Source organism: Leiobunum rupestre, chromosome 1 (genome assembly GCF_980474605.1).
Source record: "Leiobunum rupestre chromosome 1, qqLeiRupe1.1.hap1, whole genome shotgun sequence".
In the NCBI taxonomy this organism is placed as follows: Eukaryota; Metazoa; Arthropoda; class Arachnida; order Opiliones; family Sclerosomatidae; genus Leiobunum; species Leiobunum rupestre.
Genome location: NC_143384.1, coordinates 27,330,828 through 27,348,090, shown reverse-complemented (window position 1 = coordinate 27,348,090; position 17,263 = coordinate 27,330,828). Strand labels below are relative to the sequence as shown.

At 29.9% G+C, this 17,263-nt stretch overlaps 2 protein-coding genes across 2 annotated transcripts; one reads left to right on the top strand and one right to left on the bottom strand.

Annotated features, from left to right (window-relative positions):
• Window positions 1–408: 408 nt before the first annotated feature.
• Window positions 409–3,083, top strand: LOC149962015 (uncharacterized). Its single transcript, XM_090174255.1, has 7 exons — window positions 409–530; window positions 2,468–2,520; window positions 2,583–2,633; window positions 2,702–2,722; window positions 2,802–2,822; window positions 2,908–2,937; window positions 3,001–3,083. The coding sequence occupies exons 1-7, from the start codon at window positions 425–427 to the stop codon at window positions 3,034–3,036; spliced, it is 318 nt and encodes a 105-aa protein (XP_090030381.1). The 5' UTR covers window positions 409–424; the 3' UTR covers window positions 3,037–3,083.
• A 503-nt stretch (window positions 3,084–3,586) lies between these two features.
• LOC149962014 (uncharacterized) lies at window positions 3,587–17,186 on the bottom strand. Its single transcript, XM_090178104.1, has 6 exons — window positions 17,082–17,186; window positions 16,578–16,684; window positions 12,842–12,940; window positions 12,689–12,775; window positions 10,638–10,745; window positions 3,587–3,767 (listed from the first exon to the last, which is right to left on the bottom strand). Exons 1-6 carry the CDS (start codon window positions 17,146–17,148, stop codon window positions 3,687–3,689), a joined length of 549 nt encoding a protein of 182 aa, XP_090034230.1. The 5' UTR covers window positions 17,149–17,186; the 3' UTR covers window positions 3,587–3,686.
• Between the last annotated feature and the right edge of the window lie 77 nt (window positions 17,187–17,263).

The following is a 17,263-nucleotide window of genomic DNA, read 5'->3' as shown; positions in this document are numbered from 1 at the left end:
AAATTGCGATATATGAATCGATCCAAAGTCAACAATTGGTACTAGTTTTCTAACAAAACGATAGAAAACTCCAAATAGAACTATGACACGCATTTAAAAAGAACCTGTCTCGTGTGAAACATTCATTATATCTGAATCAAGAAAAATAATCAAATATTTAAAAAGCAAGGTTGTGCATGGTATTCCCGATGATCATTTGTCAACCAAAAATAAACACACTGAGATAGATGTAATGCTGATTTTAAAACACCGCTATTTACTCACCTTAGTATATAATATACGATCGTTAATTTGCGAAATGTCCCGTGAAAACACGCGTTAATATGTTTGTAGGTATGTCTGAATTCCATGATGTGCTATATATTGGAGGCTCTTCCGGGATCACGTTCACTTTGAGTAAATACTCGAGACACATACAATCACTATGAAGACCACGTTGCTTTGCCTGTTGATAGTAGCGTGCGCCGCTTTGGCCGTCGTTCACGGAGAGTGTAACGAAGAGCGAGTCAAAAAATGTTGTTCCGAGGAGGGTGAGAATTATTTCAATATAACTATTTATGGAAAGTGTAGCTTCACCCCTTTATCTACGGGCTCATGTGTTTTGGAGTCCGATTTCGTTCGTCGTGTTACAGTTGTTTTTGAACACGCACGTCATTAAATAGATCAGGTAAATTATACGTTTGTCCATGAACATTTTTACATAGCCGAAAATATAGATTCTTTGGCAAGACACCGAGGTGATAGCCGCGGAAGTAATAGTTATAGATCAGATTTCTTTAAGCGCCTGTAAATCTTTCAGCATTGTTTGGACTATTTTTTTGCATGCCTCAAAACATATCCGTTCTTGAAATAAACAGAATATAATATATATATATATATATATATGCTAAAATATTTTTGGTTTAATTCAAGACGATAAGATCTTGTTTCGGTAATTTCTAAATTAAATTAAAGGTTAAGATAAAGTCTTACGATGCTTTCGTACTAAAGTTATGTGAAAAAATCTGATTAAAATATATAGACAGAGAATCGAGGTAAAAGCTCTGTTCAAGGTATATTGGATGTTATTAGGTCAAATTAGAGCTAGCCACCATACTTCTATTTATTTGTAACCGGGCCACCTGATTGGCCTGCTAATTGGATCGCAAGTTGCGCCATCTTCAGCATAGTAGGAGTAAAAATCTTCCTTATTGATTTAAAATAAAGATTAAACTGTTTGAAATTTGATATCTTAACTAACAATTGTAAGTGAATGTTTTATCAAAGTGTCACATTTTTTCCATATTCAATTACCATTTCTGATGTTACCCACAGTTTCGCTTAGGACACTCTATAGCTTAATATAAATAGTAATTTGATAAACCCCAGTACGATTTCTTATGACGCAATTGGGAAAGCGATACGACCCCCAGAGAAAGAACTACATGCCTTGAGTAAAAATGTAATGTTCGCAAAAATGCTTGCTCTTTGTCACACAGACCATTTAAGAGTTAAATTAAAAGTTTTAAGTCAATCTTTCAAATTGGATTGTTTACAATAGTGGCAGATATCAAAAATACCTTTAAACCGTAGTTTCTGCATAAATTAAGCAATTTTAATTTAATAATAATCAGTTAGGTTAATACCCAAGTTTTCAAGCGACTTATAATGCCTTTTAGCATTTGGCCGGGTTACAATGCGTTGGAGGGTGGTGGCAAGCCCTTCATGCCAGGTGAACCAACAGCTTCCTACACTAACTATTACCGTTAACCTCTACCAGTTTTTATGGAAAGGGGAAACCGAAGAACTAGAAGAAAAACCTCTTTGACCAGTGGGGAGAGAACTTGCAAACTCAACGCCGAAGGAGTAGTTCCGAGCTTTGCACCCAGTTCCACAAGCTGGTATCGAACCCGGCTCCTCTTGCCGCGAGGCGAAAGTGCTAGCCACTCCGCTACCCCACCTACTAAAATAAATTAATTTAAAAATTCGGAATAGATTTTGTTCAATAGGCTAAAACCACCACGCGATTGGGCTGGAAAAAGAAAAAAAAATCTTTTAAAGCCGCATAAAATTTCATTTTACACATTTTGTCAGCAAGTTTTAAACGACATTTTTGAACAAACCATTTAAAAACTTTCAATATCAAAAACAGGTTTTAACATATTATAAAGAAAAAGTTTTTGCAACAATATATTTATTTAAATTCTATTTTAACGGAAAGTAAAAGTTTTAAAAACTTTTTAAAATTTATATTTTTACATTTTACGTTTTATTTAAAAACAATTCAAAACATTTTTTTTAATTGCGCTATTGAACTCAAAAAGATAAAATATTTGTTCTGTTGAACAAAGTGTATCTGATTTCAATTCAATTCTAAGCCCTATTTAGGGAAGTTAAACATTTTTACAATATGGTTCATTAGAAGGCTATTTTGGAAATTAAATATAGGAGTATTGGGGACGCTGTAATTAAACATTATGTTTTGCAGGAAAGGCTAAAAAAGCTGAAATGGCCAAGAAATTGGGAGAAAAATGCACCGAGGTAGGGTAGTTTTCCTTGAAATTGATATACGGTCTAATTAATTCTTTCGCAAAATGTAACAGAAACTCACGCCAATGAAGGCAGACTTCGATAAAGTCTGTACCGACTTCGAAGTACGTATCTTAATTTATTGTAAATTAAAATAATACGATTTTTAAATAACAATTAACAAATTTTATAGGCTGACAAGGATTTTAAAAAGGTTTGTAACAATGAACGTAAATAATTAACCTCTTTAATTAAGAACATAATTAATTGACAAATAAACCCTTTTCCTAAAGGCCTGTGAAGCCAAGAAAACCGTAAGAAAAGCCGAATCTAAACTAGACATTTTTCTATTTATTAAATATCTCTAAGATAATTAATTTTAATTAATTTTAAATTTAGTTGATGGCAAAAGCTAAGGAATTGGGCGGCGTAAGTATATTTATAGCTCTGATTCGAAACGGAAATTTTTAAAACTAAGTTTCCTTTTTACAGAGCGATTGCGATTGGTCCAAGTTGAAGAAGAATTAAATTAAAATTGTATTACATATAACAAATGATTCCACAATAAAAGTTTAATCTAAATATGGTATTAACTCTTATCTGACTTTGGCACTTGTAGTTCTTGCAAACTAAAACTGATTCAGTTTAGCGAAATGCCAATTTCAAAGCGAGCGCTTCAGTTGGGAATGAAACCTATTATGCCCATCGAGATTAATATCAAACAATATAAGTATATTTTGTTCACGATCTCTTAAATGAAATCAAACAAAAAAAGAATTGAAATAACCATTTCCAGTAATTTTTGGTTTAACGTTTCTGTGTTGATTTATTTTCCAACTGATTTTCCTAAATAGTTTAAGCCTTTGCAAAAATATTTTTGGGATCGCTGGAAATATGCATGAAAATGGCAGCTAACAAAGTTTACCACCGAACTAGTTTTCAAAGTATTATTATTTCTTTTAATTGTGTGTGTGGTGTCAAATCAAACGTCGATCTTAGTTATGAGGAGAGGGAGAGTCGAAACAACTTTATAGTGCTAATTTCATTAGTCAACTGGTGGCAAATAAATATTCATATATTAATGATCATTAACATTTTTATTTATTAATCGAATTCCCTTAACATTGTTTATTCTTTTCAATCTTAGTCTCTTTGAAAAGGTGGCTCAGGTATCATTTTCAAAGAATCGGCTTTAAATCGCTATCCACGCTGCAAGAAGAGTAACCTTTACAAATGCCAAAAACGGCATTTAATTGCACCTGAAACGGACAGAAAAAACTGTAGTATTGTTATCGTACGGAACATAACACGAATAAGTATGACACGTTATACTCTCCCAGAGCGAGTCTATGGCATCATAAATAATAGCGAGTAAAAATATTAATAACGATAACTAATGCTTAACAAAATATCCCGCGTTAGGCTTTTAGTCGTAGTAATCGTAGTAGTCGTAGAACTCGTAGTGATCGCTACAATAGTAATAATCGTACCAATCGTAATTATCGAATTAATGATATTAATCGTAATAATCGTAATAATCTTAACAATGGTAATAATCGCTAAAATCGTTATAATCGTAACAATATTAACAATCATAATAATCGATTTAATCGTAATAATCTTAACAATCATAATAATCGTAATAATAATAATAGTAATCGTAATAATCACATTAATCGTAATAAGCGTATTAAGCGTAATGATCGTAATAATCGTAACAATCGTCATAATGTTAATAATCGAAATAATCGAAATAAACATAATAATCATAATAATCGTAATAATCATAATAACATGAATTTATTCATTAATTAAATTAAAGATAATAATCGTAATAATCGTAATAACATGAATTTATTCATAAATTAAATTCATGATAAAATCGTAATAATCGTAATAACATGAATTTATTCATAAATTAAATAAATGATAATAATCTTAATAATCGTAATAACATGAATTTATTAATAAATTAAACTCGTGATAATAATCGTAATAATCATAATAACATGAATTTATTCATTAATTAAATTAAAGATAATAATCGTAATAATCATAATAACAGGAATTTATTCATTAATTAAATTAAAGATAATAATCGTAATAATCATAATAACAGGAATTTATTCATAAATTAAATTAATGATAGTAATCGTAATAATCGTAATAACAGGAATTTATTCATAAATTAAATTCATGATAATAATCTTAATAATCGTAATAACATGAATTTATTCATAAATTAAATTCGTGATAATAATCGTAATAATCATAATAACATGAATTTATTCATTAATTAAATTAAAGATAATAATCGTAATAATCATAATAACAGGAATTAATTAATTAATTAAATTAAAGATAATAATCGTAATAATCATAAGAACAGGAATTTATTCATAAATTAAATTAATGATAGTAATCGTAATAATCGTAATAACAGGAATTTATTCATAAATTAAATTAATGATAATAATCTTAATAATCGTAATAACATGAATTTATTCATAAATTAAATTCGTGATAATAATCGTAATAATCATAATAACAGGAATTTATTCATTAATTAAATTAAAGATTATAATCGTAATAATCATAATAACAGGAATTTATTCATAAATTAAATTAATGATAATAATCGTAATAATCGTAATAACATGAATTTATTCATAAATTAAATTCGTGATAATAATCGTAATAATCATAATAACATGAATTTATTCATTAATTAAATTAAAGATAATAATCGTAATAATCATAATAACAGCAATTTATTCATTAATTAAATAAAAGATAATAATCGTAATAATCATAATAACAGGAATTTATTCATAAATTAAATTCATGATAATAATCTTAATAATCGTAATAACATGAATTTATTCATTAATTAAATTAAAGATAATAATCGTAATAATCATAATAACAGCAATTTATTCATTAATTAAATTAAAGATAATAATCGTAATAATCATAATAACAGGAATTTATTAATTAATTAAATTAAAGATAATAATCGTAATAATCATAAGAACAGGAATTTATTCATAAATTAAATTAATGATAGTAATCGTAATAATCGTAATAACAGGAATTTATTCATAAATTAAATTCATGATAATAATCTTAATAATCGTAATAACATGAATTTATTCATAAATTAAATTCGTGATAATAATCGTAATAATCATAATAACAGGAATTTATTCATTAATTAAATTAAAGATAATAATCGTAATAATCATAATAACAGGAATTTATTAATTAATTAAATTAAAGATAATAATCGTAATAATCATAATAACAGGAATTTATTCATAAATTAAATTAATGATAGTAATCGTAATAATCGTAATAACAGGAATTTATTCATAAATTAAATTCATGATAATAATCTTAATAATCGTAATAACATGAATTTATTCATTAATTAAATTAAAGATAATAATCGTAATAATCATAATAACAGGAATTTATTAATTAATTAAATTAAAGATAATAATCGTAATAATCATAATAACAGGAATTTATTCATAAATTAAATTAATGATAGTAATCGTAATAATCGTAATAACAGGAATTTATTCATAAATTAAATTCATGATAGTAATCGTAGTAATCGTAATAACAGGAATTTATTCATAAATTAAATTCATGATAATAATCTTAATAATCGTAATAACATGAAATTATTCATAAATTAAATTCGTGATAATAATCGTAATAATCATAATAACAGGAATTTATTCATTAATTAAATTAAAGATAATAATCGTAATAATCATAATAACAGGAATTTATTCATAAATTAAATTAATGATAATAATCGTAATAATCGTAATAACATAAATTTATTCATAAATTAAATTCGTGATAATAATCGTAATAATCATAATAACATGAATTTATTCATTAATTAAATTAAAGATAATAATCGTAATAATCATAATAACAGGAATTTATTAATTAATTAAATTAAAGATAATAATCGTAATAATCATAAGAACAGGAATTTATTCATAAATTAAATTAATGATAGTAATCGTAATAATCGTAATAACAGGAATTTATTCATAAATTAAATTCATGATAATAATCTTAATAATCGTAATAACATGAATTTATTCATAAATTAAATTCGTGATAATAATCGTAATAATCATAATAACAGGAATTTATTCATTAATTAAATTAAAGATAATAATCGTAATAATCATAATAACAGGAATTTATTAATTAATTAAATTAAAGATAATAATCGTAATAATCATAATAACAGGAATTTATTCATAAATTAAATTAATGATAGTAATCGTAATAATCGTAATAACAGGAATTTATTCATAAATTAAATTCATAATAATAATCTTAATAATCGTAATAACATGAATTTATTCATTAATTAAATTAAAGATAATAATCGTAATAATCATAATAACAGGAATTTATTAATTAATTAAATTAAAGATAATAATCGTAATAATCATAATAACAGGAATTTATTCATAAATTAAATTAATGATAATAATCGTAATAATCATAATAACAGGAATTTATTAATTAATTAAATTAAAGATAATAATCGTAATAATCATAATAACAGGAATTTATTCATTAATTAAATTAAAGATAATAATCGTAATAATCATAATAACAGGAATTTATTCATAAATTAAATTAATGATAATAATCGTAATAATCGTAATAATCATAATAACATGAATTTATTCATTAATTAAATTAAAGATAATAATCGTAATAATCATAATAACAGGAATTTATTCATTAATTAAATTAAAGATAATAATCGTAATAATCATAATAACAGGAATTTATTCATTAATTAAATTCATGATAATAATCGTAATAATCTTAACAATCGTAATCATCGTAATAACATGTATTTATTCATAAATTAAATTCATGATAATAATCTTAATAATCGTAATAACATGAATTTATTCATTAATTAAATTAAAGATAATAATCGTAATAATCATAATAACAGGAATTTATTCATAAATTAAATTAATGATAGTAATCGTAGTAATCGTAATAACAGGAATTTATTCATAAATTAAATTCATGATAATAATCTTAATAATCGTAATAACATGAATTTATTCATAAATTAAATTCGTGATAATAATCGTAATAATCATAATAACAGGAATTTATTCATTAATTAAATTAAAGATAATAATCGTAATAATCATAATAACAGGAATTTATTCATAAATTAAATTAATGATAATAATCGTAATAATCGTAATAACATGAATTTATTCATAAATTAAATTCGTGATAATAATCGTAATAATCATAATAACATGAATTTATTCATTAATTAAATTAAAGATAATAATCGTAATAATCATAATAACAGGAATTTATTAATTAATTAAATTAAAGATAATAATCGTAATAATCATAAGAACAGGAATTTATTCATAAATTAAATTAATGATAGTAATCGTAATAATCGTAATAACAGGAATTTATTCATAAATTAAATTCATGATAATAATCTTAATAATCGTAATAACATGAATTTATTCATAAATTAAATTCGTGATAATAATCGTAATAATCATAATAACAGGAATTTATTCATTAATTAAATTAAAGATAATAATCGTAATAATCATAATAACAGGAATTTATTAATTAATTAAATTAAAGATAATAATCGTAATAATCATAATAACAGGAATTTATTCATAAATTAAATTAATGATAGTAATCGTAATAATCGTAATAACAGGAATTTATTCATAAATTAAATTCATGATAATAATCTTAATAATCGTAATAACATGAATTTATTCATTAATTAAATTAAAGATAATAATCGTAATAATCATAATAACAGGAATTTATTAATTAATTAAATTAAAGATAATAATCGTAATAATCATAATAACAGGAATTTATTCATAAATTAAATTAATGATAATAATCGTAATAATCATAATAACAGGAATTTATTAATTAATTAAATTAAAGATAATAATCGTAATAATCATAATAACAGGAATTTATTCATTAATTAAATTAAAGATAATAATCGTAATAATCATAATAACAGGAATTTATTCATAAATTAAATTAAAGATAATAATCGTAATAATCATAATAACAGGAATTTATTCATAAATTAAATTAATGATAATAATCGTAATAATCATAATAACAGGAATTTATTAATTAATTAAATTAAAGATAATAATCGTAATAATCATAATAACAGGAATTTATTCATTAATTAAATTAAAGATAATAATCGTAATAATCATAATAACAGGAATTTATTCATAAATTAAATTAATGATAATAATCGTAATAATCGTAATAACATGAATTTATTCATAAATTAAATTCGTGATAATAATCGTAATAATCATAATAACATGAATTTATTCATTAATTAAATTAAAGATAATAATCGTAATAATCATAATAACAGGAATTTATTCATTAATTAAATTAAAGATAATAATCGTAATAATCATAATAACAGGAATTTATTCATAAATTAAATTCATGATAATAATCGTAATAATCTTAACAATCGTAATCATCGTAATAACATGTATTTATTCATAAATTAAATTCATGATTATAATTATAACAACAACAACAATAATATAAATAAATGTATAACCTGCATTGCAGCTGCCGGTCTGAGGCCCTTTTTTTTTAAATAGAGCTAATACGCAAGGCACCACCTTCGACCACATAAGCAATATTGCTTGTGCTTGATCAAGTAACAGGATAATTTAAACCGCGTGAGAGGTTTGTGGCTAGCCCGGCCACAGATATTAACTAGCGTCCCTAGACTAACTAATGCTTTAAAACCTCCGCAAGTTTTACGGAAAGAGGAAACCGAAGTACTCGGAAGAAAACCTATTTACGGACCGGAATAGAACTTTCTTACTCAACGTGGAAGGAGTTGGACCGAATTTTCACCCGGTGGAGCAGCCTAGGCGTAACAACAATTTACACCCCTTAAAAAGTAAAAATAATGATAACTTTATAAGACTGATTTATCGAATCAGCACCTAAAATAAACGGTTTGGTCCCATTCAACCGAAATACCATAAGATCGAAAGTGATTATCATTGAGTCCCATTCGATCAAAAATAGCCCAAATTTGCAATTTTATTTCATATTAATTTTTACGTTTTTCTTTTTTTTTATAATACATTGAATAAGTAATCTTATCAAAATGGTATCGTACGCTAAGCATTGGCACCACTAACCCCCGGCCACCTGTTTAAAGGCATTATAAGTCGCTAGATGACTTGGGCCTATAAGGTGGTGCCTTGGGTATTTTCCTAGCTTATTATTAATATTATTATTAAACATTAAAACTAACAAATTATACTTCGAATATTAAGAGAAGTTATATTATTAAATAAGTAACACTATATCCAAAAGGGATTAATAAATAATAAGTTTTTATAGCCGGGGAAACCGAAGAGCTAGGGGGAAAACCCCTTAAACCAGTGGGGAGTGGACTTGCAAACTCACCGCTGCACCACAAGGTTGGATCACACCTGATTCATCTTGCTGCGAGGCGAAAGTGCTAACCACTCCGCCACCCCACCTTCTAGTATCGTAACGAGTATTATAAAACCCAATATTAACCCAACCTAACATCAATTGTAAGAAACATAATCTTTTTTCACATGGTAGCTACTTTAGAATTTGAGACTTAAATAGGTTGTGTGATTTTGCTAACGAAGATAATAGAGAAAGACAAGCTTCCCGCTAGTCTATCGTAGAGTGATTGCGTAATCAGAAGTCACTTAACCTGAAACTCGTCCCTACTTTTTCTCTTTGCTGGTGAAATAACTACCAAATTAGTTAAATGGCTATAAAAACGAGCGAAAACACGTTCAGTCTCAAATTTAAAAATATTTTACTAATAAAATAGTAAATTCAATAGTCAATTGTTTTGTCAGTCCTTAGCCACATACGGATTCATATGGTCATTAGTGAAACAGACTATCGTTAAAGAAGTTCGCGTTTTGAGACTAGGAAGTGTCATACTTATGTTTATTGTGTTACTTATGTTATCTGTATTATTAGGAAATTTAAAGGCTAGAAACACAAATGAACTATACCGTTTGATAAAACATGAAACAAGGTGTCCCCTCTTTGAAGTAGTATATTGTTCCTTCTTTGTCTCTTGGTTTGTAGCATTTGTAGCCGCAAGTTCCAACTCCCGTTCTCTGGAATAACATTCTTATTTTGTCATTAAAAATGTGATTTGTCTACAACAATGACGACCAGCGGCCAACCTACTTTTCCCCTCGTTACTAGGGGGGCGAAGGTAGTAACGAAGAAATTACTTCAGTTTTAGGTAACCAATGAAATACCGGGCTCATTGATGGACGTTTAAGGGGAGGGCCATACTGCCATCGTCTAGTAGATAGATCAACATGTCATTCGCCTAAATTACAAATAAATGCATTGTTGGTGTCCACTAGTAGCAGCAGTAACTTTGGCAGATACATAAACCATAAAAGGTTTAAAAAGGCTTTAATATTCAGTGCAATTTTGTTGTTTTACATATAAAAAGTAAACCAATCATATGAGAAAAACAAGTATTAAATTGTTAGTGTGGGCTCGACGTGAAGTAACTCTTTTTCAACAGATGTCACTAGCGTCGAAATCAAAACCAGCAACTTTACTTCAGCTACATTTTGACCCAAAAGGGGGGACATAAAAGTATCGCTCGCGTAAATTGGATCGTTTCGTAATTTTGTCAATAATTTAAATTATAATAATATCTCCCATTATATTTTATACGGGATATATAATTTAGGTCAAAGTCCACTAAGTAGGGTTTAAGTTGTCTAATTACAATTATTATAAATGGTTTTCTGAAGACGTTATTTTTTCGCTATTTTGATTTTGAGCTTCCTTTGCCATTAATAAATGCATATGTAACATAATTACTCATAAGTGTGCCAAAAGGAACGTCTTCTCAATGAGACCTTGTTCACAGGATATGACGTGATTGACGTCACTTTCCAATCGATGACGGCTTTTTCGTCATCAAAACCAGGTCTGGCGGGGAGGGAAGGAAGTTAAAACCGGTTTTGCGCGTAGTTTGTTCGGGATTTCTTTGGTGGTTGTGAAACAAGGACTCATTGAAATTTTTAATACAGATAAGTTATATAGAGGCATACTTATGAGTAATTATGTTACATATGATAAATGGCACAACGCTATCCAGTGAAATCGTCCCCCCTTATAAAAATTAGTAACACTCGAACGAATCCCACCTCGCCTTAGTGTGCTACGTAAGTTGTTAATTTCACACTGCCAAAAGTGCATTCCTGTAGATATGATCGGAGTTTTCCTGGGGTGAATCGATAAGCAGACGCACGAATTTTAATTGGAGACCGATTGTTAAATACCCGAAGTCTTACCAGATGGCAACAGTAGTTTGAAACGTCGTTATTTTAATACATCCAAAAAACCTTGACAAATAAACTTTCAAATGGTATTTCTTAATATATCAATTTTTCCACGAATTGAAATTTAATTGTTGATAGTGTCTTTCTGAAAAACATGGCTTAAGATAGGTACTTTGTTTTAAATTTGGCACCATCTAGTATCTATAAAAAATCATTCAACTCAAACCTCTAAGACGGACGCGCTAAATGTTGGTTTTCCTGTAAAGCAAGTGGTGGCTCAATCATTGCCAGGTGTATAAAGAAAAGGCCTCTTTTCTTAGAGATGGCCATTAATCTATCCGATTCTTCGAAATACGCGACATTATTGGAGAGCGTGGTGCCATCTCTTAATGGCAAAGGAAGCTAAAATTCAAAATAGCCAAATGATAACGTCGTCAAAGAACCATTGTAGAGTATTTGAGATACGCAACTTATACTCTATTTAGTGAACTTTAAGCTTAATTATAAATCCCATGTAAAAAAATTGTTTATAATTGCTGTAATTTATGTTATTGACCAATTTACAAACTATCCAATCAATACTAGGGGTACCTATAAGTAATTGGTGAAACGATCTATAGAGGCTCTTTTTCACCCGAAGTACAACCAACAGCGCTACTAGCGGCCAAAAAATTGTTAATTCATTGATTAGAAGAGAAAATGCTTAAATTATTTTTCCTTTAAAATTAAAAATAAATTAACTTTCGTACCGTTCCAAATATGTATTGGGAATTGGTTTTTATGCATAGCTGTAGAATATCTGGATCCTTGTCAACGCAAATGTCTTTGACGCAAATCTTAATTGTAACGTTAGTCTTAAAAATCAGTACAATGGTCATTTTACTTTAAATGGATTAAGTTACCTTTCTGAAACCGCAAACGCTGAACGTGGGACGTTTGGCCCTCATTAGCGTAGGCGATGTGGTTACGTTACAAAATACGTGGCAGCCTGCAGTTTCCACCTATTCGGAAAGTGGAAAATATACAGGGATTGAAAATATTTAATCTAAGTGACTTATATCAAAAGTATATAATATTACTCTTAAATTTAATATGCTTGAAGTCTGTACCTTCGCAAACTCCCGCTTATTTAAGCGACTAAACGTAGCAATGGTTTCCAATTCAGTTGAATGCGGTTGACGTCGACTTGTGCCTTTGCCGAAGCCAATGAAATTGGAAAATCGATGGCTAAGCCTAGTTTTTCGCCGAATTTTGAGGTAAGCTTGCTTGAATAAGTGTATTTGTTGAAAAGATAAAACTATGCGGACTTCTGACCCTAAATGCATCTTTCCTGCGTAGACTATCGGGCGTTTTTTTTGCAATATTTTCGATTGTTCCTTAACTTTATCTAAAGATAATACTCCTAAAATCTTGTTTATAACAGCATGTTGTTATTGACCAAGGGCGCTTTCATAAACCGCGGTTTCTGGAGTTGTCCACTAGCATTTTAGCTCTAATATGGAATTATTGTAAATATGTTAATTTAGTTATAAACCAGTTTCCGTTCCTTTAACTTTCGTCACCGTCATTGAAGCTTTGCTGACTACTTCGTTGAATACGAACTTCAACAGTATTATTAGTGTTTTTTTCGCGTGAATAGTTGGGGTTAGACAAGCGTGAGGTTGATTTTAGTTAAGCCTGGGGTTGGTGTTACGTAGACCTCCAGGTTTCTTCACACCTGGAATGGAAGCCAAAGTTTGTAAACTTAAACGTAGCTAATACGACTTGAAACAATCAGCGAGAACATGGAATACCAAGACCAACCAGATTCAGTTAGCCGAAGGGCTTACAAGAAGTAAAGCATATTCAGGTCTCTACTCGAGATTGGAGAAGGATGGTTCATGGACATATCATTTGTTATATGTGAACGATCTACTTGCCATGAACAAGAGAAAAGCGGTTATCAACACACTGTACAAGAAATTAAAGAAGCACTTGGAACTGAAAAATCTGGGAAACGTCTCATATTTTCTTGGTATCCAGATTGAGCGATCATCGGACGGCAGCTTCAGCAATCACCGAGGCACTAAAATGAAGTTCAAGCTAGAAGACTTTGGCGTGCGAGAGTCGAAAATATCGAAAACGCCAATTAATCTTGCTTATCTAAAGTTGACTGCAGAAGAAGACACGATATCCAATAACAATTAATCTGTGTCGAAAAGCTATCGGCGTTCTTCAGCACTCTCATCGACAGAGGCCGAGTACATAGCCACGGTTCATGCAACGCAGGGAGTGCTTTGGTTAAGATAACTTCTTGATGAAGTAGGACTTCCATCAACCAAACCAACTCGCCTTTGGGAAGACAACCAGGGCTGTATCAAGTTGAGTCACTCCGAAAGAAACAGTGCAGGACAAAGCATATATATGTTCGTTACCACTTTTACAAAATATGAGAGAGAAAGGCACCATTAATATCAGCTACTGTCCGACTGATATTGTTGTCAAAAGATAAATTCAACTACACGATGAGCAAAATTGGTACACCCGATATCCGTTGAGAATAGGTGTGTTAGTAGTGATACGACGTAATATGATCTACTTTATGCGACGTACCTTTTATATATATTATTAATGTTTTTATCCATTTCTTTCCATTTTATAAAGAGTGAACAGTATATTATTTTACAAGTTCATTAACTCGTTCTGTTATAATTAACTCGCTTATTTTTTATCTCGCTCGACTTCTTTTAATCCGACAATTATGTTCTAGTTATAAGCTATCGAGTATTAGGTAAGCGTGCGGTTGGTGTTAGGTAGGCGTATGGTTGGTGTGAAGCCCAGTTCACAGTATACAGTTAATTGGCCACTTAAATGTATCCAACTAATTGTAAGCAAGAAAATTATACAGTGTGAACAGAGAAAGTGGGAACAATTGTTACAATTTGTCTGTTCTCATTGTACAATTTTCTTGCTTACAATTAGTTGGATACAGTTATGTGGCCCAAATAATTGTATAATGTGAACTGGGCCTTACGTAAGCCTTAGGTAAGCGAAGAGTTGGTATTAGGTAAACGAAGGGTTGGGGTTAGGTAAAGAAACGGTTAGTGTTAGGTAAACGAAGGTTTGGTGTTAAGTAAGCGAAGGGTTGGTGTCAAGTATGCGAAGGGTTCGTGTTAAGTAAGTGAAGGGTTGGTGTTAGGAATTGTTGGTTAGTGTTAGGTAAGCGTACTGTTGGTGATAGGTAAGCGTAACGTGGGTGTTATGTAAGCGTATGATTAGTGTTAGGTAAGCGTATGGTTAGTGTTAGGTAAGCGTACGGTTGGTGTTATGTAAGCGTACGGTTGGTGTTAGGTAAGCGTACGGTTGGTGTTAGGAAGCGTACAGTTGGTGTTAGGAAGCGTACGGTTGGTGTAAGGTAAGCGTATGGTTGGTGTTAGGTAAGCGTATGGTTGATATTAGGAAGCGTACGGTTGGTGTTAGGTAAGTGTATGGTTGGTGTTGGGTAAGCGTACGGTTGGTGTTAGGTAAGCGTATGGTTGGTGTTAGGAAGCATACGGTGGTTTTTAGGTAAGCGTATGGTTGATATTAGGAAGCGTACGGTTGGTGTTAGGTAAGCGTACGGTTGGTGTTAGGTAAGCGTACGGTTGGTGTTAGGAAGCGTATGGTTTGTGTTAGGTAAGCGTATGGTTTGTGTTAGGTAAGCGTATGGTTGGTGATAGGTAAGTGTATGGTTGGTGTTGGGTAAGCGTACGGTTGGTGTTAGGTAAGCGTATGGTTGGTGTTAGGAAGCATACGGTGGTTGTTAGGTAAGCGTATGGTTGATATTAGGAAGCGTACGGTTGGTGTTAGGTAAGCGTACGGTTGGTGTTAGGTAAGCGTACGGTTGGTGTTAGGAAGCGTATGGTTTGTGTTAGGTAAGCGTATGGTTTGTGTTAGGTAAGCGTATGGTTGGTGATAGGAAGCGTATGGTTTTGTTAGGTAAGAGTACGGTTGGTGATAGGTAAGCGTATGGTTTGTGTTAGGTAAGCGTACGGTTGGTGATAGGTAAGCGTATGGTTGGTGTCAGGAAGCGTACGGTTGGTGTTAGGAAGCGTATGGTTGGTGATAGGTAAGCGTATGATTTGTGTTAGGAAAGCATACGGTTGGCTTTAGGAAGCGTATGTTTGGTGGAAGGAAGCGTATGGTTTGTGTTAGGAAAGCGTACGGTTGGTGATAGGTAAGCGTATGGTTGATGTCACTTAAAAGTAGGGTTGGTGTTAAGAAAGCGTTATTTCAGCGAGGTTTCAACTTTTATAAATGTACATTAGACGGTTATGTTTAACCAGGATTACACGGTTAATTACCATGTGTAATTCACCAGCCTTCAACTCGCGTAAAACACGTTAAACTGCTACCTGAATTAGGTCAAGTAATAAATACTAAGGATATTTTACTTGAAAATTAAAAGAGTTAATTTAGACCAATGAAAGTTGGGAACCGTTGCTACGTTTAGTCACGCTTTTCTAAAATAATATGTCTTGCGGTGTGAAATCTTTAATAGAGATTTTCTAAGACTTATCATTTCGAGGCCTTTGGAAACTACATCGAATATGCGAAAGAACACGTTTCATTTCCACACTTACTAAGAGTTATATTATTTATTTCGGTTCATAAATTTACTTTGGATGTGGTATCAGGGACCCACTCCATCAGCTTTGTTCCAATACCAAACGTCTGTTCACACACTTTAGCGTCGTTTTGCCCGATAAATTTAACTTTAGTCATATCTGTGTAATAATGTACATCGTTAGTAAAAGACCTGTTCACACTAGCCAGATTTTTAGCAAACATATTTGACCAACACGGGTTGCTCCGTGTAAAGGTATCAAAATTTTCCACGACGTGTTGATAACAGAAAAACTTTTCTTGGTCAATTTAATTATAATAATAATAATAAAAATCAGCTAGGCTAATATCCAAAGCACCACCGCAGTTCAAAGTTATCTAGCACTTTCTTAATGTAAATTCGCATATTTTGTAGTAGAATAAATATTTTTTTAAGATTAAACATCTTTTCTTGGAGCTTGTGAACTAAAAAGCAACGTTTTGGAAATTAAATTGAAAATTGGCTCGTGTGAATACACCTTTAGGTTTTAAATAGTTTCGGAATTAATTTGACCTTACTTGAATGTTCACTTTTAACCCGGATTGCTATAGTGATCATTAGAAATAATACATTTGCTGACTTCATTTTCTAAAGTCATGTGCAAAACTAGGCATCAATTTCTTCATATTAACTAACTAAAAACTCTACGGTTCTAATTTATTGCATTTCCCTATTTTAAATTCGTACAGATATAATTTAC